This window comes from Phoxinus phoxinus, assembly GCF_949152265.1.
Source record: "Phoxinus phoxinus genome assembly, chromosome: 1".
NCBI classification, from domain to species: domain Eukaryota; kingdom Metazoa; phylum Chordata; class Actinopteri; order Cypriniformes; family Leuciscidae; genus Phoxinus; species Phoxinus phoxinus.
In genome coordinates, this window is record NC_136876.1 from 19,174,111 (window position 1) to 19,199,288 (window position 25,178).

Consider the following 25,178-nt stretch of genomic DNA (forward strand, 5'->3'; position numbering starts at 1 on the left):
ATGTCCAAATGCCTGTAAATCAAAGGCATGCCCTAAAAAAATAAAGGATAGCTGATGACATTGTTTATATTACTTTTCAAATTCAAGGACTTTTTGACCTTCATCATGGAAAAACATTGAAACATCCTATCACCTCAGACCTTTTGTTAAATCCGGCATGCAGCCGTTCTGAATGTTTCTTTGTTTCCTCAATGAATTTCATTAATGTAATATAAAAGTTTGTGATCTTAGAGGTATAGATGTGCTGTACTAGACTTTGTGCAGTATAATATTATTTATTTTAAGTGCTGCTCTTTTTATAGAATATTACAAACATGACATTCCTGTTTACACCCTAGCCTACATAAATTATGTCTGGAGGCAGGAATATCAAGCTGGGATAATCACGGGATGTGTAGTGAGTTTGTGGAAATAGGGCTTTCCCTGGAAGAAATAAATTGCACTGGCTTAATGATGTAAGTCTCTGAGGGATTTCCCCGCCACCCCCCACCCCCACCCCCCACCCCCCAACGCATTTTACCATTTACCATATACAATTGTAAGAGTTTGATTGCTTAGAGAAAAGTAATAGTTATTTTCATTAAATACAAAGGATAATCAATTTTATTGTTAAGTTTTATTATTGTCAAGTTTTGTTACAGTGTATGAATGCAGGTCTTTAAAATGTTACATAAACTAATTAAAAACAAACAAGAGCAAGTAAGCATATAAGGCTGTGGGAAACTAAATTACTGACACTGATGGTGGCTGTTTGTGCATGAGAAGTAGTGCGCTTTATCACTGCTGTGGCCTCATCCAATGGCCTTCAAATTGGCTTAAAGGGACATATTTGTCAAGGCTAGAATACACTACAGGACTTTTTCTTTTGCCTGGAGTCGATGCTAGTTGGCATAAGTCAGAGTCAGTCTGCAGATTTTGGGCAGTCGTGTGTGTGTTGAGCAGTCTCTGATTTTTGTACCTTCATTATATGATTCCACGCAGATAGAGGATATAAAACATGTTTGATCATTCAAGGCGATTTTAGAACACATGTTGTTTTCATGTTTGTCTCAGCGGGTCGGGACCAGTTACATTTAGGTCTGGTAGTGTGTGATGCCCAGTTTTTCTCTGTAATTTACAAAAATCAGCAAGCGTTTGATGTTTTAAAACCTGTTCCGATTTTAAAAGTTGTGTATAGGCGTTATGTCTATATTAGTTATTCCCTACCTACCTCAGTTCAGCGTTTTGGCTCTGTAGATTAACGATTTACAACAGTTAGTTCCAGTCCTCAAATTTGATCCATCCGTGCTGGATTCTCACTGTTTTCACTGCTTGTCTGTGTTTTTTTTCACTCTGTATGGCGGGGATTTTTCAGTGACTCTCCAAGAGAATACACATAGGTGTTCTTTATGAGTAAAGTTGTTTTTTCTTCATCGTTAAACAATGTGTTACACATATTTGGATAAACAAGTGATTCTTGTCACGTTTATTGATTATAATTCAAAAGTCTTTATGAGTAATTCATTGAATCATTCATTCAACCGATTCATTCAAAACACTGATTCATTAGGGAACTATGTCTGTGTCTCAATTCAGAGGCTTCAAATGACGCGGTTATATTCCACTGTCTGAAAACAAAGTTGAAACCCAATACTTACATTTAAAGTAATCCAGCAATTTATCGTAAAAAACTGTCGTCACCGGTGCAAGGGATCTTTGGATAGGCAAGGCTGCGAAGGATATACTTAATTGCTCGAGGAACAAAGGACGAACCTTCGAATTGGGACAGCCTTCATCGCACCGATGTGACACAACCGGCCTTTGAATACAGGCTTTAGGATGCAGCATCTGAATTGGGAAGCAGCTTATGTGACTAGCGTTTTGCTAGGAGATGAAACGTTTATTCTGTTTTGGAACTATTTACATTGATATTGTATCTAAATATGAATCACACCACTGAATATACAGTTGCCTTTATTCAGGATTACACCTCTCTCGCGATAGTGTGCTATTGCTTAGAAACTGAGAGGTAATTATCTCTTGATATCTGCTATCTATCCTGCGGTTTCAACACATTCCATTCTCTCCCCCCCACAGACTATAAAGCCCTCCTATCCCTGACTCCAAAGAAATAAACAATGTTGTGCTTCAAGTTCTTCAGAACAGAGGTCTCATTAGTATGAGTTTTTCTTTCACCGACACATTTTAATCTAAAGAGAAATGTCATATTGACATTATTATCATAAACATGTTCATGGAAAAAAGATAAAAGATACGGTGCATTTACCTAAATGTGAAGTGCCCCAGTCCACTGAGAAGACAGGGATCTCTGTTCTTCAGGGAGAACTCGATACCGCAAACCCTCGCACAATCTCAAATTCTTTAGTGCTTCCTGACTTCTTATCAGGATCCAAACTAGTTTCTTTCCTTTCCGGATGCTTGTGGGTCACACCTGTTACTTTTTATATACCCATTGAAATGAATCAGAATTTATGGAAACATGTGTGTTAGTTCTTGTGTGCTTTCATTTTTTTTTATGAAATCAAAACCGGTGGCCAGCAACCGTATGTCTGGCCAACACTGATTTCAAGAACATTGCATGCGCCAAATTACTATGTAAATCTCAACATTTATTAACACTTGAACAATATTGCCAGCTCAATATTGTCATTACTAAATTGATCTCTCTACCCAGTGTCCTTTCGAATTCCTAATAAACAGGGAGACCATGGGTAGTTATCATGCTTTTTTACTCCAATACTTATTTTTCAGGGATTTTTTTCTTCTTCTTTAAAGTCATTTTCTGTATGCACACGTTAAGGTCTTGGTGGGGACATGTTGTCACATCATAAGATAAGCTGAATGCATATCAGTGTGTTTTTGTGTTCACTTGTTTACCAGAGAGCTTTTACAACTATTTTATTTGGGAATTTTAATTTGCAGGATAACATTAACTAATATTATCCTAATTTAATAGAGTTCTGAACTTGTTATACTAGACTAGCCACCGTCAAAAAAAAGACTGCATGGGAACTCTTGGTAAATTCCATTATTATGTCACTAAGGGTCAGTGTGTGTGTGTGTGTGTGTGTGTGTGTGTGTGTGTGTGTGTGTGTGTGTGTGTGTGTGTGCAGTAGTTCAAAGTGGAAGTGAAGGAGAGATAGATAAGTTAGTTACTTAGCTAAAGCTATTCCCTTAACAGGGGGCATTCCAGTAATCTTCCTCACATCTCTACCCACAGGGGAGGGGCAGTTCTGTTCCGCTGACCAAACACGTGGGCAGTCACTCCCACTGGTCAAATAGGCTAACGCAGATCTACCACAGGGGGAGGACATCTCATTTCTAAAGCCCAGGACTAGACTTTAACATTGTTTTAAAATGAAGAAAGGGTCGTTTTGTCTCGCCACATTTATTCGGATTGTCTATATGTGGCTAATCGGATTTAGTTTTCTGTACTTTTCACTAGTTGCAGGTAAGTGTAATTGTTTTCGAGAATAAATGTGCCACTTAGTTTGAATGTGTTGTATGTCACCGGTTCAACCCAAGAAAGTGCTGTAGCTATACTGCAATATTCATTGACAAATGCCTCAGAGACTGCCATTGTATTTTCATGGTGCCTGCGTCTTATGGTGCGTTCACACCGGACGCGAATAGCGCGTCAGGCGCGAGTGATTTCAATGTTAAGTCAATGCAAAGACGCGTTACGCGGGTAAAACGCGTGCAACGCGTCTTTGCATTGATTGAAATCACTCGCACTGGACGCGCTATTCGCGTCCGGTGTGTATAGGGACCGTAAAGACTTGTAAAAGTAAAAACATAAATCGTAGGCGATCTGCATTTTAATCGTATGCCGTTTTTTTAAACTGACCAACTTATTCGGTCTTTACACCCCGAGGAAAGTAGTTTGATTCTTCTGAGTTTGGTACCGGCTCGTCGTCATCTGCAAGCCAGATGAGGGCGCAGTAAAGTTTTCTCTAGAGCGCTGTTTGTTTGTTTGTTTGTTTGTTGTTGTTGTTGTTGCTGCTGTTGACCCCAGAAATGCAGGCTTTTTTTGTCACTAGACTAAGTTATCAACACTGAATTATATTGTAAGAATTAGGCTAACAAGAAATTTCACAAACGTAGCCTACAGAGTAAAAGGCCAGTTCACACCAAGGACGATAATAACTAAGATAAAAGATATAGCTAGTTCTAAATATCGTTATCAATATTAAAGAATGGCAGAGTTCACACCACAGCTATAACGATAACAAAGATATGATATCGTTGGAATCACTTTCAGAACGATGCCAGCTGTGTTTTGCATGATCAATACTCAAAAACTTAATTCATTACCCTTACTTTAATTGAAGAACGTTTTAACAGACACAATTTAATTTAGTTAATTCAAAATCAGTTTAGTTGGGTCAACAAAATTTAGTTGGTTTAGGTCAAATTTATTTACTGTAGCCTATATGTTTAACTTAACTTTATTAGTAGCCTAATAAATATTTTTTTATGTTAGTCCAATTTAATTTATTTTATTAATTTACTGAGACTTAATTTAAAAATTGTAATGCTCACTAAGGCTGTATTTATTTGATCAGCATATTAGAATGATTTCTGTGACTCTGACTGAAGCCTGGAGTAATGATGCAGAAAGTTCAACGATACCATCATCAACAGAATAAATTACATTTTAAAATTATATTAAAACAGAGAGCAGTCCTTTTAAATTGTAATAATATTTCACAACATTACTGTTTTTACTGTATTTTTTATCAAATAAATGCAGCCTTGGTGAGCGTAAGAGTATTTTCTTAAAAAACATAAAAACATCATGTTTCCGATCTTTTGAACTGTGGGCTACTGTAATATTTATAATATATGATAAACAGCTGTGGTTACTAAATAACAAAAATATTGTAACAATAATTTATTGTTTATCCTGTACTCGCAAAGACACCAAATATTTAAACCAGCTAAAAATTAATAGAGATATATAACAAATATTGATTAACCTTTAAGATCAGTTTGGTTCAATTGAAGTCAAATGTATAAAAATAAACCATGCAAATTATGTTAACTAAGCAAATTATGTTAACTAAGCAAATTATGTTATGTTTAAGTTTTATGTTAAGTGTATTAAAGAGGAAATCGAAAGGCACAGTGCATAAATACCTAATTATTAGGTGATAAAAAAAAGCTATTTTGTGCAGTTTGTCTAGTCAATTAAAAAATATGTTGAAATGTTAAAAAAAATCTTTTTGCTTTTTCTGTGGGCAGATTCTGCTGATGGTGAATGTCCTCTTCAGGTCAACCCACAGAGAGTTGTTGTGAAGTATGGCGGAAATGTGTCAGTCGACTGCAGCACTTCTATCCAGCATACAGGAATGGGATGGGAAGCCAGTGCGGGAGCAGTGCCCTTGAGCAAAGACAGTCTGGTGGTCACATGGAGAGTGTCAAACCTGACAGAATGGGACATAAAGCCATACTGCTTCATAAACTATGAGTACCAGTGTACAGTGACTCTCCCAGTGACTATTTACAGTGAGTTTCTCTGTTATTGATATTGTTACATTTTCCTTCTCAGAAATATCTAGCATACATTCATGACTTCAGATATCAGAGAGTGTAAATCCTCCACAGAGACTCCAGACAGTGTGTCCATCAGCACTGTGAATCACAGCGAACCAATGACGGAGGGAAACCAGTATGAGCTCCAGTGTGACGTTCTCAATGTTGCTCCTGCTCAGAATCTCACTGTCAACTGGTACAAAGGACAGACTCTGGTGAATCAATCCATCTTCACTGACACCATCAAGACTCCAGTCAGTAAAACATCTAAACTCCTGATCCGTCCAGACAGAGCTGATGATGGAGCTCAGTACTGGTGTGAAGCAAAGCTGGAACTGGGAGAAGAAGGACCTCGACCTCCTCCTAAAGTCACATCTGATCGTCTCAACATTACTGTATATTGTAAGTAAGATCCATCAGTTTCTATTATTAATCTTTTAAGAACATCTGTTGTAAAGTCCAAATCAAGCAGGCTTTTAGTGGTTGTAGCACTTAAGATGTGACACACGGTCAAGTTGTGTGATGATAGGGATCGGATGCAGTATGTAACTTTTTCTTGTCAAATTTCTAGATTTGAGTATAGTTTTGTTGTTGAAAACTACAAGATTAAAATGAATATGGATTAAAGTTGTCATGAAATCAAAATGTACCCCTTTGTCAGCGCACATTACCAGTCTTGTGGTGAACAATTAATCCATGCAAATTAATACACAGAAGAAAAAAAAGTTTGTCGTGGTAATCTTTACTCAAATTCTGAACATTTGCTTCCGTTCTGGAAGGGCGTTCCTTCTCTGATGACGTCAGTTTGACGTTTTGGCTTAACCACTCTCCTCCAACCATCAGCTTTCTATGAGCGAGGGACGGAGAGGAGGAGCGCTAAAGTAAAACGCCACCCTCTATTTAATATTCCGTTTCACTTGGAAATACATCACAACACTGGAGAAAAGTCCGTTGCGACTTCCGGTTCACAGGGACTTTAACATAAGACACTTATCATGTACTGTATATGTGGGAGAAACACCGCTCTTAAACAGTTTTTTGCTCCTTTCTGCAGTTGGACCGATCATCAATGAGACCAAACTGCCCTCCATAGTACCTGTGTTTCGAGGATATCCAGTGGTGATTGTTTGTGAAGCAGAGGGAAACCCAACACCAACAATCAGCTGGAATCTCAGCACAACTGATATAGTTTTTGGTGAAACTCTTACTATAACAGATTCAACACCTGAGGATCTGCACTGCATTGCTAACAATTCTGTTAACACCACCATCAGATACGTAAAAGTGTCCAGACAAGGTAACTATGTATTTTTGTATTATTTTCAATTCTAAGTGACTTAGTTTAATTGGCAATTTCAGTTTGCTTTAGTAATACCCTACGGAAAGGAACTGTGGTTGTTTTTTTAAATTATGTTTTTTTTTTTTTTGTATTTCTGATATTAAACATAATATTTGTTTTAGTTGTATTAAATATGCAAATTATTGAGAGAAAACCCCCACAATTTAGTAGTCTAAATGATGTTGTCTGGGTAGATTTTATGCTAGGTCATTTGAAGTTCCTCTGGTAAAAATCACACAGATGGATGTGATTTATTCTTTTAGTCTTTTGCCTTTGATTAATGCAAATTTCATTCATCCTTCTTAAAATAATTTACGCACAGCTTTCAGATTTTAGCATGGCTTCTTTTGTGGTTAATGCTTTGGCCTTTCACAAAGTATTTGCACTTTTGTAAGAAGCTGTTTGGTTTGTTGTTCTTGTAATGCTCTGCTTGCAGTCAGAATGTGTTATAAGAACACAATTTAGGTGACATGGCTTATGGATCGTGTCACTATAGTTGCCTTGGGTGGATTTTTATTTAGATTAGCTGCTGACTTTCGATATGTTGGAGGCATTATGCAGGCTTGAGATCTATCCCCAGTTTTGCTTGCTTGGATTTATTTCCCTAAATTGTTGATTTACTCATGTATTTGTTTCTTTTGACACAGAGAATTACGTGCACATAATAGTAGGCATTATTATCGCTGTAGTGCTGGTCATCTCAATGATCTTCATCTACATCTACTTCACCTACTACAAAAAAACCAGGATGGGCCATTATATTTTGAGGAAGCTCTGAGCACATACTGGCCTCTAGCACAGTCCCCATGAAGGAACTCTATCAGAGCAATATCTCTGCTTTGGTCACGACTCAATCTGCTGTCCGATCAGTCGGAGCAGACAGTCACAAGGATCGGTGTTCTGAATCTGCTCACTTCAGCCTTAGATCGAACTGACAATCACATCCTCACCTTGTTGTCCAAAGATTTTGATCAAATAAAAACAGTTGAGGAGAATCCTGGTTGGATTGTTATTGGATTCTTGTTTGCTTTTTTAAAGGAACTATGCTTACACTGTATGTTTCAGGCACATTGAACATTTCAATATTTATTACATTTTTATACAAGACACTGAAGTTGTTACTCTATTCTAGATGTTGTTATGTTGTGATATAACAGATGCCGATGACTTAAAGATGAGATCTCTTGTGCTTAACCTGTAGGATTTCTTTGTGACCAATTGATGTAAATTATCTCAAGCCTCCCTCTAAATAGAATCTTATTTCTTTGTGTAGAATACAATTTTCTTCAAAGGAATTCACATCATCAGTCCTATTGAACACAACTTACACATGACATCATGTAAATAATGTATTGTTTTAGAAATTTTTTTTTTTTAAAGTTTAAAAATAAAACTATTTCTGTTTTCACTGACCAATATTTTTTTATATGAAAACCATGCCAAGTGTTAAACATCATGTCACCGCAGTAGCTCTATAGCAAAAATGGCCATAGTCCTTCCTAGTGAGAAACGCAGGGGAATAAGGCACTTGTCGCTTTGCTATTAACTTACTAGGACTGCACCAGTGAAGCATTTGTGTTGCTTGCCAAGATGATGAACATAGATGAGCCTCTTCTTCTATATGGCTCTAAACAGGCTGATGTATTCCACAATAGCGGAATCATTTTTCAGGAGTGTCCCGAGTGTGTATGTGTATAGCATTGGTCAAAGCACAAAACTGGCAGTCAGTTTGTAAGCCTCAAGAGTGCACAAATTTTTGATTTATGTTTTGCATGGCTGATAAAGCGGTGGTCTTGGACTTTGTACTGACATCCGTTCAAATGCAAATGCATGTTTTTAGTTGACATTGTCATAGAAATGCCCTCTTTACAACTGCAAGTGTCCTTGTGCACTTGTTTGATTCTATAGCTTCATTATTTGTAAACCACACAATGTGTGAACAAGAACACAACTGATAACCCTATTCGGCTCGACCCGTGGAGTGTTGTCTGCTACGACAGATCTGTTTCTGTTAACTGACACACTTCAGTCACAAAGCTTGTGACCACTGCACCAGATAACAGCCAACGTTCTCAGAACATTCTGGCAAGGTTATCTCAAAGTTATGAACAAACCTTCTTACAGTAACGGTGAAAGAATATTTGTTTTATCTGGTCTTTAATAATGTTCTCGAAACGTTACATAAACATCATACATCGTTCATGGGTTTCTACTGAAACATTATAGTTGGACATTCTAGTTTTTTCAGAATGTTCAAAGAACATTCTAAATTGTCCTTCAATGTTTGTAAAATGATCAAATGGAATGTTCCCTTATTGTTCATATTACCAAGATTTTTCATAACTTAATATGAACTTTAGCAAAATGCTCTTAGAACATGTTTTTGTTAGATGGGACCAGCCTGATTATCTTGTGATGCAATGTTGCACACTCTCAGCATCACATGTATGAATCTATCACAGCATGTCATGAGTAAAGTATTCAGAGATGCTCCTTTCTGCATACTAATTTAAATTTGCTTATTCAGACAGCGAATGTGTCCACATCATGCTGTGGCTCTTTCATGAATCATGACCAATGCCTACCATCACTTATTATGACTCAGACTGTGACACATAAGATAGGCCTACCAAACAGCATACAAAACTGTTTTTATACCCACCCTCCTCTGAGCTGGAGGATATGTTGACAATCGAGGGAAATGGGGTGAGGGAAAGAGTTGTGGCTTTTCAACTGTGGTATTTAATGTTCAAAACATTACACTGCCTTTTCTACTAGATTAATGTGCTCTCTTTAAAAAATAAAAAATAAACTATTTGAAGCGACGAAAGCAAACGAATAAAGTTGCAATAATAGGCATACGTGCACTTTAGAGAGATGTGTGGGGGAGGGTTAACATTAACTAAAGCAGGCAGCTATGCGAGGGCAGACTGGGCAGTGGTTTCCTGCGATAAATGAGGGGTCCGAGTCCGTGTGTTGTGTTATCGCCTGAACAATGAAACACTGTTAGCTGGTTAAAAACAGTGTCGACGATACAGCGCAAACACTGCTAAAATGACGGCGCGGAGCGATCGGATACTCTTCACGTGTCTAATTTTGGATCTGCTGTCGCTGTGGTATGCGTTGGATGGTAGGACATTTATATAACGAATCTTGTATCTATCCAACCCTGAAGGGGAAAATAAATAAATATCAGAACAGTTTTCGGTGTTAAACTTGATAAAGCTGTCTTAAATACGTCAAGGGTGATTAAATAGTCGCTTCTGAAAAGACTTTTGTGTAGCACTGTTTACATAGCGATAGAACGTTGTCAAACAAGATAAATACAATGTTTGTTTTGTTATCATCGTAACGTTAAGTAACCACAGCCAACCATACAAGTAGTCCGTTGGGAATTGCATATAAAAGTTAAGTTAGTCTTTCAGTATTTAACAAGTCTTGGTACGGTAGAAAAGGTTAAGGGATCCTGGAGCACCGGGAAACGTCTCCGTGAAGTCCAGAAACATCACACTGGAAATACCACACTGCTCACAATACATAAAAGGAAGTTAACCATTTCACAGAATGGAAGCAAAGGCCAGTGTGATGGAAAATACATCTTAAGCTGGTGACTGTGCTTTAAAGCATGGCTGATGGTCATTGATGGTCAAAGAGCAATAGTTGCAACATACAAACTACATACAAAGTAGCTACATTTTGTATAAACAGCACTTAGCCTAAGCAGGGACACGTTTTTAAAAACACATTTCTGTAATGGTATTTTTTGTTTTTTCAATAACTGAATTTTATTTATTTTTTTAAGTATGTGGGATGCAATTTTGTGATGCATTTTAGTTACTCTATTATTATTGCTTAATGTGTCTTCCAGATATTTCCCTCGGCACTGGGAAACACACCGGACCAATGATAATGGGCAAGGAGTATGAGCTCCAGTGTAACGTTCGCACTGTGGCTAAGAGTGTTGTTGTGAGATTGTACAAAAGACTGCATCTAGTGAATGAAACAAAATTCACTAACAATACTTCAGACAGAAAAACATCTAAATTCCAGATCCGTCCAGACAGAGCTGATGATGGAGCTCCGTACTGGTGTGAAGCAGAACTGGAACTGGGAAAAGAAGGACCTCCTCCTAAAGTCACATCAGAATCCCTGAACTTTACTGTATATTGTAAGTATAATATGTTGTCCACTTCTCATGTTTTCAAACATTCAAGTTTATTTAGCAGGTATTATATTGGTGTTAATTATTAACATGTAAAACCTGTTTTTTGCTCCTTCCTGCAGTTAAACCGATCATCAATGAGACCAAACTGCTTTCCAAAGTGCCTGTGTTTCCAGGCTATCCAGTGGTGATTGTTTGTGAAGCCGAGGGAAACCCAACACCAACAATCAGCTGGAATCTCAGCACAACTGATATAGTTAATAATAAAACTCTTACTATAACATATTCAACACCTGAGGATCTGCACTGCATTGCAAGCAATTCTGTTGGCAGCACCACAAGACATGTAAAAGTGGTATTAAAAGGTAACTATGCATGTTTGCATGTTTTTTTTGTTGTACATTTCCAACAGCTGCTTCTGCTTTCTTGCACTATTACTTCTAAATATGGAAATATTGGGAACTAGAATTTTGATCAGGTCAAACACTTTACAAAAAATAACGTTTATGATGTTCAGCTCACAATAGTTCAAATAATCAATGATAGTAGCAAATCATAGTGAACAAAATTGTAAAAAACTAAACATATTTTAAATAATGTGACTCAGAATGCATTTAAATAATTTGATTCAACACATGTTATTATACCAAAGCAAAGGCAATGGAAATATACTGTTTACAACATTGACATGTGATGCATTCCCTTATCTCTAACTCATGAAGACAACATACAATTGAACAGTAATATATAATGAAAAGTAATGAAAAAGTAGACGAATACTGATATAAAATGAATATTAGGAAATGGGTAAAAATGCAGAGAAAAAGATACAACATAAATGAAGTACAGCACAGATGTTTGTTTACAGTTTTTTAAGCCACGCAGACTTACAGGCTGCTATGAAAAACTCAGTTTAGATCTTTCATACAGCTTCATTTGTAGTTTTACTGTTAGAGGGTTGATAAACAAACATGGTTTAAATGTTATACATCATTTTGTGACCTTTATTTTCAATTTCAGAAGCAAACAAGCAAAATGAAAAGGCTGCTCATAAGTGACAACTGTGACAACATAACTTGCAACTGTGTTATTAGTTTGCTTGGATTGTGACTGATGTTTTGATGTGCTTTATTTCTCTTGAAACAGTGGATTACCTGCCCTTAATAGCAGGACTCGTTGCCATCACAGTGGCGTTCATCTCTGTCATCTTCATCTTCATCTACTCTATCTACTACAAAACAGCCAAGATGGGCCGTTATAACCTGAAGGATGCCAAGCTTAGTCCACAAAATGGAGACATAGCACAGAATGGCAAAGACAATAGTATACCTATGAAGAAACTCTCTCAGTCCAATATCCTTGCTTAGGTTATGAATCCCTGGGTTTCTTGCATCTGCCAAGCCCCACTGTCCATATTGGGCAAGGTTTTTGTTTTTTACACTGGAAGTCACTATAGGGCTCTTCATGGCTTCATTATATTTATTTTATGGAGCATTGAGAAGTGCATTCGCTTCTCTCTTATATCCAGTGTTTTTCAACTGCTAATTGCATCACGAAATAAACTTTTTAGTTTCCCGCAATCTGCCGAAAATATCTGACAGAACAAATGTTGAGGTGATGACAATGAAATGATGAATGAATTTCAAGTTAAAGGACCTGATGGCTGCATTGGACCTTTACAGGATCTTAATGATTCTCTACGATATTCTTCGACTACAAAGGGATACTACTTGGTTAATTAATATTAACCAAGTTTAAGGGAACTTGAAAGTTCAACCCACACAAGTTTAAGGGAATAACACACTTTTAAGCTTTTGTTAGATTGTGTAATGAGACTTTTCTTTTGTATATGGCCCAGGCACATTGATCCGATTATCTTTTGTCAAATGCTATATTGAGAAAGACACCATTGACACCAAGTTTCAGTTATTCTGGAGAAATCCGCAGTTTAGAGGTGGTTGACTGAAGAAGTGAAAGTTTGTGTATGAGGTCTCTTCTCTAATGTTGAACCTGTGGGAAAATTCTCTCAGGCCTCATAGTCTGTAAAAAACAACAACATCAACGCTGGACATAAAATAAGTGTGCCAGTTTTATGGCTCAAGCAGTTTAAGGATGTTAAAAGCATAGTTAACTAAAAAAATGACAAGTCTGTCGTCATTACCTCACCCCCATGTCTAAAGTTGTATGTTATGTTTATGTTTTTTGGGTTTTTTCAGGGCACAAAAGTTTAAATTTATGAACAATTTATTTTTGCAGCCTGCCTTTTAACTGTGATTGTATGGACAAAAACTGTAAAGATCTTTTAAAGTTTCACCTTTTGTGTTCCACAAAACATTGGAATGATATGAGGGCGAAGTAAATGATGACAGAATTTTCATTATTGTTTGAACTGTGTTAAATGTAGAATGTATCTCACCTGTATTCTTGTGGGGTTTAAATTATATTAATGGAATTTACACCGTCTGTCCTTATAGACACATGACATGTGATTTGAATCTGTACATGTATTGGTTGAGAACATTTTAAGTAAACATAATTTGTTTAAAAAAATCTAAAATCAAAATATTTGTGCTTTTTACTCATATTTATCTTATTTTGTATTGAACAACTGTGCATTTTATCAAGGGGTTAGTGTAACACATGCAGAGGTGTTGTGTATAATGATTTTTACCTCAGATGTCTGTCTATTTGGCCGTTCCTGATTATTTGCTCCTTTTTATTTACAGATTTATTTCATTGTGCACAAATGACATTTGATGAGATATAAGAACTGTGTAAGATGAAGAAAACAAACCAATCACCATAGGCTATAGTTTTTGCTGGTATAAGTTATAACAATATATAAATTATATAAAATACATTAAAACAATCAAAAAATGTATTATTATTGTAACAGTAAAATAGGCAATAGAGCAGATGCAGTGCCTCATTTTTTTTTACCTCATACATTGACTAAATGTAGCCAGTGACCAACGTGTAATAGGCTACTTTAGGCTAGGCCTATTATTCCTAAACTTCAATGTAGAGCAAACATAATTCGACCAGACGCGTCGATAATCAACACAGTTCCAACATTGAGATGTTTTATTACGACCAAATAACGTTGTGATGTGCCAACCAAACAGTGAATGCTCACCACTAAAATGTCGTATTCTGTCGGTAGAACGGTTTGTATCACTTTAATAAGAGAGCCTGCTGTTTGAAGTGAAAGTAATCTACACGAGCATGAGATTATCTCACGATTGCTGTGTGTGTTCATGTGATCTGCGTGAATGGTTTCAGTTCTATAGGTAGCCTACTTCTGTGGAAAACCATATCCAGTTGTGATCTGGGTGGGGTTTGTGGAGTTTAGCTTGAGGAATCACTGGACAGTCACTCATATACAGTGTCGGGCGACGTTAACGTTATATAGGCTATTCACCTTTAACCGCGGCTTTTATCCGGTCGACGTTTTCCTTGAACACTTTTAATATGCTGGTGCTGCAATATTTCTTTGGACTTGTTTATCTCTTTTCAGGTTTACTGTTTGTGACTCTCACAGGTTTGTATTGACTTCCCTTTTCATTCTACCGATACATGAAGCGAAAACTTTCATTAACTGCCTTCGAGTTTAAATATCATTTCGAATTTTACTTTGTTTCCGAGCGTCGTTTTCCTACGTTGTGTTTTATCTGTGTTTAAAGGTTGACATGTTTGAGTTTGAAAGCTAATTAATTACTGTACACAGTCGCTATAGGCTACAAGCGCTCACTTGTAGGCTAACGTTACAGGTTATTGCACAACTATGAACCTTATACATTCACTTTCAGTATGCTATAGGCTACCAGTGAACGCTTGTAATGTGATATGACTGTGCTTGAGTAGGCTACACAGTATTTTTAGTGCTGGCAAACTCTTCAGCATATACAGGTAATCTTTGGATTTGTATAGATATGACCTTTAAAAGTATACAGACAGTCATGAGTTATGACAGTGCAAGCTTTTTATAATGCTGATATTTCCACAAAAAATCCACTTTTTGTGTACGGACAAGCAGCAACATAAAAGCGATAAAAAAGTAAACACTTGTCCTTGAAGAGTTAAAATATTGTAACAGATAATGATATCATTATGAATTTAATATCTTTATTAATTTATGGAATTGTATAGGCTATCATATTAATAAGGGTGAGTTGTGAGGGTAATGGGTTTGACACTTAAAGGAATAGTTCACCCAAAATTTTTAATTCTGTCATTAATTACTCACCCTCGATCATGTCATTCCAAACCTGTAAGACTTTTGTCCATCTTCACAACACAGATGAAAATATTTTTGAGTAAATCTGAGAGCTTTCTGTCCCTCCATTGACAGCCTACTCAACTACCACTTTCAAGCTCCAGAAAGATAGTAAAGACATCATTACAGTAATCCATGTGACTCCAGTGCTCTAACCTCAGTTTTATGAAGCGATACGAGTGCTTTGTTTGTGGCAAAAAAAACAAGATTTAGCCATTTATTTACAAAATATTAATCTCAGATGCGCAACTTCTAAAATGCATATTACAGTTTTTCTCAGTCGCTTTGGTACATTTCTTAGATCAGAATTGACATTCTCAAAACTACCTGTTCAATCTTCACATCATTGTGTCACTTGTGCACATCAAAAAAGCAGTTTCTCATTTCTTTGAACAAGTTGCAAATGCTTTGGTACATCCATGCAAAGGATGATGCACAATTCTCTGCTGTTTCCTACATTATCAGTTGCTTATGTCATGTTGATCAAAATGTATTATAATGGGTCTCTGACTCTCTGTTGAATAGTCTCACCCCCCACAACATTTAGGCATTAGTTCATAGCATAAGTCTTCACATGCAAAATGGTTGAACAAGTTGTCATGATACTATGTCATAATATAGAAGATATTCGTTGCGATGTGGATGAGAATTTGTGGCCCAACTGACAGGAACGTCAGGAGGTGTAGGAAGACTTTCCCTAAGGAGACTTTCCCTATGTTCACATTTCTTTTTTTTTTTCTTTTTTTTTCTTTCTTTGTGCTATGCAGTGCTGTCTTTTTCTTTCTGTATCGCAATGGCATGGTCTGTCAACAAATAACAGTACAAACAGTGAAAGCGTAAATGTGAATCTTGTCCAGTCTCTTGCAATCAAACTCCCACACACACTAAGGTGTAACCTACAATTTACAATAATTGTCATCAAAACTTTAGCCATAGTTTACATCAGAACATCCCTCCAGAGTACACTGTTATATTGACAACATGACTAAGTAATTTGACTGTTTGATTATGATGGCACTGACATGATAGATATTTACTTTTGAGAGATGAACTAAAGGGTTTGAGCAAGAGACTGGCTTTTGCAGGTAATCCATGGAGTTTTGCTATTTGTACGATTTGTTTTGATAAATCCACTTACTGTTTTGCAAATGTCGAGCATGATTCGAGAAATGTGCCAAAGCGACTGAGAAAAACTGTAATGGCAAAAGAATAATCAGATCAAATAAAAAATGCTTTCTTTGACTATTTTAAGTCAAATGTCTTACAGCACAGTAAAAACTGGTGGCTGGCTGCCTGCTTGTCATTGTAAATGGCTTACAAATATGTTACTGAGGAACATGCTTTTGTGGAATGACCCTGCTGTTGCATGTCAGTGATGTTCATTAGTTTGATGCCAGTATGATGAGAATTGATGAGCCTCTTTGTTTTAAACAGTCATAAACTGTTAGACTTATGGTCTTCTACAAGACCAGATCCTGACCAAGAATTTAGTCCTTTTTCTTAACGTGATATTTGCTGTCATTGTTAGTATATCAAGTAAATAATACCGGTATCCCATTATTCTGAATTCTTCAATGTGTTTAACAGGTTCACATGCTGCTGATGAATGTCCAGTTCAGCTCAACCCACAGAGAGTTGTTGTGAAGTACGGCGGTCCTGTCTCAGCCGATTGCAACACTTCTATCCAGCATAAAGGAATGGGATGGGAAGCCAGTGAGGGAGCAGTGCCCATGAGCAAAGACAGTCTGGTCACATGGAGAGTGTCAGAACTGACAGAATGGGACATAACCCCATACTGCTTCATAAACCATAATATGGACCAGTGTACAGTGACTCTCCCAGTGACTATTTACAGTGAGTTTCCCTGTTATTGATATTGTTAGATTTTCCTTCTCAGAAATATTACATTCATGACTGCGGATATCAGAGAGTGTAAATCTTCCTCCACAGAGACTCCAGACAGTGTGTCCATCCGCACTGTGAATCACAACGGACCAATGATGGAGGAAAACCAGTATGAGCTCCAGTGTGACGTTCTCAATGTTGCTCCTGCCCAGAATCTCACTGTCAACTGGTACAAAGGACAGACTCTGGTGGATCAATCCATCTTCACTGACACCATCAAGACTCCAGTGAATAAAACATCTAAACTCCTGATCCGTCCAGACAGAGCTGATGATGGAGCTCAGTACTGGTGTGAAGCAGAGCTGGAACTGGGAGAAGAAGGACCTCGACCTCCTCCAACTGCCCCATCAGAAAAACTCAATGTTGAAGTCTACTGTAGGTTTAAGTATGGCTAAGCTTGTAATTTGATTGTTTAATTCAGTTAATATTTTCTGAAGGGCCTTCTAGTGTGAAGGATTATTCATACACTGTAAAAAATAAAACATAGATTTTATTTATATTTAATTAATAAAAATGAGGCAACAGATTACAAGCAATATTATTAATTAAATGTAACAAATTAGAATTGAGTAATAATTAATCAAATTAATTCCTTAAATGTTAACCATTTAAAATTGACAAAATATATGTTATTGCCAACATTGAAGACACCTGATGTTAACAAGCAGAATCACTGAAGGAGAAAACCATAATTAAAACCATTATGGAGATCGGTGTGTGTTTTAGTTGGGCTCTTCACCCTTAAATTAATAACTTTAAGTCTTGTTTGGCTACTGTACATGAGTTATATCAGCCAGATGAACAAATAGAAACGTTGGATGGTGTTGGTTGTGTTTCATAATTTTACAATTATTTGACTTGAATCACTGATCTCATGTAGAGTCCAATTTATGAGTTAAATGTATTTTATTAATTCTAGCTGCATAATATTATTAGCCTTTTCAATGAAATCCAGATGATCAAATCAATAATAATTAAAAATATATGTTTTTTTTTTTTTGGCGCACACAGACATCAAGATTTAGCGTATGAATCTCAGCAATGGTGACAACCTCTGATCATAAGCTCATTATTTATTCATGCAGTAATACATGATGGGAGCCATGAATGAGTTTTGATTGGTGCAACCCAGAATGCACTGCAACATGCTTTATAAATGTCACCATTGTTGAGATTCACAGGCTGATTCATGATGTCTGTTTTGTTTTGTTTTTGTACAAGAGAAACTTTTTAGAAATTATTTGGATTACATTGTAAAAGTTAATAATATTATTGTGTTCAAGGCCAGTACTTCTACAGTTAATAAAGTTAACTTAAGTCACAAATTGGACTCCATTTGAGTTCAGTGATTCAGGTCAAATGATTGTGAAATAATGATTATGTTAAAACACAACCAACACCATCAGATCACTGTTTGTTCATCTGGCTGTTATAACTCACGTACAGCAGCCAAACAAAAACTTAAAGTTAATAATTTAAGGGTGAAGAGCCCAACCAAAACACACACTAATCTCCATAATGGTGACTTTAATTATGGTTTTCTCCTTCAGTGATTCTGCTTGTTAACATCAGGTGTCTTCAATGTTGGCAATAACATATATTTTGTAAATTTTACTCATTTTAAATGGTTAACATTTAATGAATTAATTTGATTAATTATTACTCAATTCTAATTTGTTAAATTTAATTAATAATATTGCTTGTAATCTGTTGCCTCATTTTTATTAATTAAATATAAATAAAATCTATGTTTTATTTTACAGTGTATTATGAAGTGAATTAACATAAATAAAAAGATTTTACTGATCTATTAATAAGAGCTGCTCATCATGGTGTTGTTGTGCTGAGAAATGTTCCTCTGTCCTCCTCAGATAAACCAAAACACTCCAGTTCAACAGAGACCATCAATATAAATGATGAGCTCACACTAAACTGTACAGTGAAGGCAAACCCGGCTCCTATGTACTCATGGCACTCAGAACATCTGAGAGATACGATCAGCTCCTCAGTGCTTCGGTCCTCCACGCTCAGTTCTGGAAACTACACGTGCATCGCCACAAACTCTCAGGGAAGAGACAGCAAAGTGTTCATACTCACATCTACAGGTCAGTTCTGAATAAACACTAATCTGCCTCTCATTTTAAAGTTACAGTTACTGATTTCTGCATTCTTACTGTTCAATAAAGAGCTGCAGTGATGATGTATTTCTGTAGGCCAACTCGGAAGTTAGCATCACGTTCCTTCAATAAAAACGTAACCGGATTTTTCCATTGGCTTTAAAGAAAGAATGCTCTGTGACCAACAAAAGATTCTTACATGCTTTATTCATCATGATGATCTTCACAAATGAACATAATTTTTTTTAATTTTGAAGTCTAAAAATACAATGACCAGAAATAAAAAGCAAAAATCTTTCTTGTTTTTAAATCACAAGGGGGTATAACTGATGTATTTTATATAGAATTTTTATTATTATTATTATCTCGAGCTTGTGATAAACACATACCTTTTTTCAGGCATTTAACCAACAACCCATTTAAAAAAAACATTGATTTTGAGGTCAATGTCAATGAAACCAGAAGTGTTCAAAAAAATTTAACTCTTTTTCGTGTTTGGCCTATAAAAAATATGTCATACTACTGAAAATAAAGGCTATTTATGTTTGCATGAAGAACCTTTAACATCCATGGAACCTTTCCATTCCATTCCATTCTTTATAGTGTCAAAAGGTTCTTCAGATTTTTTAAATGTTCTTCACACTAAAAGAAAATTTTTATTATGCTATTTAAAAATGTTCCTACTTTTGTTTTGAGGTTGAAAAACAACTTGATTTTTCTCATAATGTACATTACACATCACCTCTTTACTCAGAGTGTCTGAAGTGACTCAATAAAGTATTCAGTCTCTCTAAGCCCCTCCTTTCCGAGAGCTTCCTCGGCTCTGATTGGTCAGACGGCCCAGTCTGTTGTAATTGGTCGACCGCATAGCATATCTGAATTTCAGCTGCGTATCTTCCTCAGCACTTGATACACAGTGATACGAACGATAACGATGGAGTCGCTTTAACCGTATCAATTCGAGTCCTCATCCTTTGGAAGTGCAGAAAAGTGTGTTTGCTTTGGCAGCGCAGAAAACAGCGACTTCTCGACATGTCAACAACACGAACCAAACTCTTCCAGATTTCAGCTACAACTACAGTGTTTGAGAGCGGGTCAAAGTAGACGCTGTTCGCGGGCAGCCAATGAAGACCGAATTTTTCAGACTCAATCAGGGGGCACGTTCAAGTTCAAAATGGTGCGCAACGTTTTGCTACGGTTGAACGTCATGTGCAACGGGGTTTAAGATACGTCTTCTCTTGTGTGGTGGGTGTGTCAGAACTGCAGTCCAATCAGCAGCAACGTGTATATAAAGCATTCGGTATTAAAGTGAACTCGCACAATGGGTTCAAGGAAAGTAATTTACAAATGTGTTCGATGCAGCTCGGTATACGCAACAACTGAGGATATTAGAAGACATGTTTGTCTTTTCATCCTAAAATGCGAGGCAAATGTTGTATCGCAATAATTGACCGTTCGCAAAACCCCGCCCTCAACGGTTCTCGTCCAATCCTAGCTCAGCAACTGTAACTAAGGAGAAGGCCCTCCGTCAAACGATTTCAGCAAGATAGTGAAACGATGCACCTATGGCAGTGAGGTCTCCGAACCCGGCCCGTACCTGAAATAACCTGACCCGACCCGAACATTACGGTTATATTTTAAGCCCGACCTGAGGTCCGTTTCTCACTTTTTTTTCTTTTTTTTTATATGCTGTAGCCTATTTTATGATTGTTTGTAACTATAATTAAAAAATAGGCTACATGTACAAACACCGTTTCACTACGGCACTGCGGCCCCTCATCAGTCAGCAAACAAGAGGAAAAAAAAGAGAAAAAGCACGGACTTACTAATTACGAAACTTTGATGTGGTTGAACAGGAACACAGTCACAAATTCCTCGGGAACTCAAATATTAAACTTCAAAACAAAGTTTGCGCAGTTGCACAACTATTTACACAAATATCCTTCTCAGGAGGCTACGAGTTATGAATGAAGAGAACAGCATCGAGAGTTGATGGTTTCAGCGCGTCCTCTGATTGCAGTGTTGTGACTGAAATAGCGCGCGCGGGAGCACATGCGCAAAACAGTTTTTTGTAAAATGATATATGATCAAATAAAAATTATTGATATATAATTTTACAAAACTGTTTTGTGCATGTGCTCCTGTGCGCTATTCTGTCTATACTTTCTGTCGTGCCCTGGAGGATATGTCTGCTGCATTACTCCAAAACCAATCACTTAATGTATGGAGCTCAACCCAGCCATGGCTATGGTTCTCAATTGTTTGACGGGCGTAGTAACAATAACTAAGGGGCGTGGCTTTTGCGAACGGTCAATTAGGAACCACAGTTTCCACAAATCCCTTCACTCGATTGGGATGTTCTCTTTTGTTCTGTGCGGCAAGTGCAGTAACTGTAACATCGGGCATATTTTGTAGTATAAACACATATTTATACTGACTTCATCAGGCTCTGAAAATTCTTCACAAAGAACACAAAGAATGGCCTTCCCAGCTGCCATAGTTGCAACTCTTGCGTCATCAGAGCAGTGTGTTCAACGCATCATTGTTTCTGTTGTGCAGCGTTTTGTCGGGGCTGAACGCAGCCCAGTTCTTTCATTTAGTAGACAATAGCGTCATTTGTCGTGCACTTTGACCTTTGAAACTTTGCAGATCTTTTACATTCACAAACAGCTTCTGTATATTAGGCACTACATGAAATGTACTATCTGAAAAAGCATAATACGGGCACTTTAAGAGTGTACCTGCAGCACTATATATAACAATGTGATCTTCTGATATAGAGTAGCCTAGGTTTATGTGAATGTTACAATTCTGCTAGTATAATTTTCTAAGCATTTTATTTAGGAGCAACTAGAAAACAAAAGTCAACAAAAACAAAACAGCTTTCTATTGGTTATATAGACTACAATATTATTAAAAATCTTTTACATTTGAAATGAAGGCCCTTACTGTGAGGAAGGAAACAAGAATGCGTTTGTGACATTTTAGCAAGTTGTTTATCTTAAACTCTCAGTATTGATTTGTCCCAAAGTTCATCCTTTATCTTTTTTTTTTTTTTTTTTGCTGTCTTGAATAAGCTTCACGTTTGCATTTAGTCATTCATCAGGGAACTAAACTACACAAAATGAGGAATAGGGCAACAGTGTCTTATGGTCTCCCGTGTGTGTGTGTGTGTGTGTGTGTGTGTGTGTGTGTGTGTGTGTGTGTGTGTGTGTGTGTGTGTGTGTGTGTGTGTGTGTGTGTGTGTGTGTGTGTGTGTGTGTTGTAATCCCAGCAGAGTCACGCTGAAACTGTTGATGGATCCTTCTGTTTCTAAAATCATTCATGTCATTTCTCTCACAGGCAGAACCACATTCTGGGCTATCATTGGAACCGGCTTGGTGTTGGCAGCGGTGTTAATCGGCGCTTATGTGATATTCAAATGCTGTGCTTCCCCGAATTCTGTCATTTGATGGACTTGCAAGAGATGACCTCAAAACGGGACCTTCTCCTCAGGGAGATTGTGAAAAACTTGATTATTATGGATTAATCTTTAAATAACTGACTTGATTGTGCATGGCTTGGGGTGTTGCGGTAAACCGGTAAAATGTTACGATACAGCACTTTTTCTTTTCTTTTATCGACAAGTTGTCGACAAAATGTGTGTTTACTGATTATTCTGTTCCTGATGGGACAGAATTATGACTTAATAATTTTATATAACCACTGGTCCCACTTTATATTAAGTGGCTTTAAGTACTATGTACTTACATTGAAATTCATAATTTGATACAATGGACTTATTGTGTACATACATGTTTTTACATTGTACTTATATTTTTAAAATACCTGCATGTTATTACAGCTGTAATTAATGTATGTAATTACATTTTTAATTACACTGTTGACCCTTCCCTTATACCTTAACCTATCCTTAAACTTAACCATACCACCACACCTGTCCCTAACCTTACCCGTATCACAGCGCAATAGCAGCAAAAGTGTTTTACAATAAAACATGAACACAATAAGTACATTGTACGTATTTTTCGATGTAAGTACATAGTACTTAAAGCCACTTAATATAAAGTGGGACCTAACCACTTATTAAATATAACCACTTTTTGTGGAAACCCCATTACTGTACAACACTATATGAATGCTTTTTGTCTTTACATATATTGTCATATTTTAATTATTGTCATAATTTCCTTGCTATGATCACATTTTTAGTGTCTATGTGAATTAGGTGCTGAGTATGTACGGTACTGTCAAATATTTATAGCGGAAGTAGTGGATGTCATATTACATGCCACACATGTAATAATAACAATACTATTAATAATAATGTTTAATTAGTCTGTATTTGACTTTAGTCCTGATTGTAAGACATCACTTACAGTTTTATTCATAGTTAAAGTGAACTTGTTTTTCATACAGCCTCACATCATTTTTCATCAGGCTCAATAGTCTTGTTAGGCTACTATTAAATGACCAGCGTGCCTTTTTCCTAAGTATTTTTTATAAAACGGCAGAAGGATTGATAGCACATTTTTATCTTGTGGTGCATAAGGGATCAAGAGCATGTTATAAATTATTTAAATATGCTATATTTATTTCAACTAACCCTAACTGTAATCCTAACCTTAACTAACTGAAAACTGGTAGTTAACTTTATGAACTTAGTTAACTGCTGGCTAATAATATAGAAACATTAACATGAATCTACTTTTTGGGAATGAAGCAAAGATCAATGAACTAAAAAAAATATGTCAGTAGTCAACAACTTCAATCACAAAGATTGCAACAGAAAAGGATGTTAACTGAACTAACTATTATCAGGTACTAATAGGGTGTTTAACATCCTGACTACGGTACTTTATCATGTCTAAATGTGTTTAAAAATGTTGTAGGACACATGTTGTTGTAAACGTCTATGTTGGTTCTTCTGAATGTAGCGTTACTTTTTCATGTTATTTTTATTTTTGTGCTTTTTTTTGTTTTTATGAATACAGAAACTGGTTGAAATTATTGTATTTTGTTGCATCAAATGTCTTTGTTTGGTGTTTTTAATATGCTTTTAGACAAACCATGTGCAAATACAAAAGTCAACACCATTGCTGAGCATTTTCTCCATAAAACTGCAGTGAACCAAAGACAGTCTCAAAAACACGGTTTGAAATCACTGGTGTTTCTGACGTCACACACTAAACTACCTTCCCAGCAAACACATTTACGTTGTGGCACGTAAAAGTAAGTACTGATCTTTTGTACAGCGAGTATAAGGACATGATTGGATAGATGTGAGGTAATAAGTGACGTAGAAAATTAAGTCTTCCTGGCAGAACTTATGCTAAAGCTTTCATTTCTGCTATGGCAACATCGCTGTGCTCGCAACATTGTAACATGATTTCTTGAACGCAATGGCCAATCAGAAGTGTTTATTATTGTGAATGATATTATTGTTCATTTATTTTTAAGTTGGTCAGAATCCACTCACCGCTCAAAACATAGTCAAAACTTTGTTCAGTGCTGAGTTCTGCACGCTCACGAATCCTCTTTTTATGACAAAACGTAATAAGAGATTCATTGTGCAGTGTAGCTTCATTGATTATACCGGAAGTTTTTGAGATCACGATGAACTGAGATGAATGACAGCTTTTTTATTTTATAAAGGGAGCTGTCTTTGTGTGGTTTCTATGATATATTCTTCACAATAAAGAAAAAAAAATGGTTCTTTTAAAAATGGACTGTTCACTGAAGGGTATCTTTGGGTAACCAACACTTTTTCTTCTGTGGCCTCTCTGCGAAAACCCCCTGTTAAAACCTTTGTTTTTAACAGTGTATCTTTTGTAAAAACTGGGA

At 36.6% G+C, this 25,178-nt stretch overlaps 2 protein-coding genes across 2 annotated transcripts in view; both read left to right on the plus strand.

Annotated features, from left to right (window-relative positions):
- Window positions 1-3,114: 3,114 nt before the first annotated feature.
- On the plus strand, window positions 3,115-13,950 carry icam3 (intercellular adhesion molecule 3). Its single transcript, XM_079623923.1, has 7 exons — window positions 3,115-3,451; window positions 5,245-5,508; window positions 5,608-5,937; window positions 6,590-6,832; window positions 10,743-11,042; window positions 11,159-11,401; window positions 12,183-13,950. Exons 1-7 carry the CDS (start codon window positions 3,358-3,360, stop codon window positions 12,401-12,403), a joined length of 1,695 nt encoding a protein of 564 aa, XP_079480049.1. The 5' UTR covers window positions 3,115-3,357; the 3' UTR covers window positions 12,404-13,950.
- Window positions 13,951-14,413: 463 nt separating this feature from the next.
- LOC307009983 (hemicentin-1-like) overlaps window positions 14,414-25,178 on the plus strand; it is a 31,660-nt gene continuing 20,895 nt past the window's right edge. Inside the window, exons 1-5 of the mRNA XM_079634267.1 lie at window positions 14,414-14,577; window positions 16,900-17,166; window positions 17,263-17,592; window positions 19,089-19,322; window positions 20,593-20,670. Of these exons, the coding sequence (XP_079490393.1) occupies window positions 14,508-14,577; window positions 16,900-17,166; window positions 17,263-17,592; window positions 19,089-19,322; window positions 20,593-20,670 (979 nt within the window). The 5' untranslated portion in view covers window positions 14,414-14,507. The remainder of the gene's footprint in view (window positions 14,578-16,899; window positions 17,167-17,262; window positions 17,593-19,088; window positions 19,323-20,592; window positions 20,671-25,178) is intronic.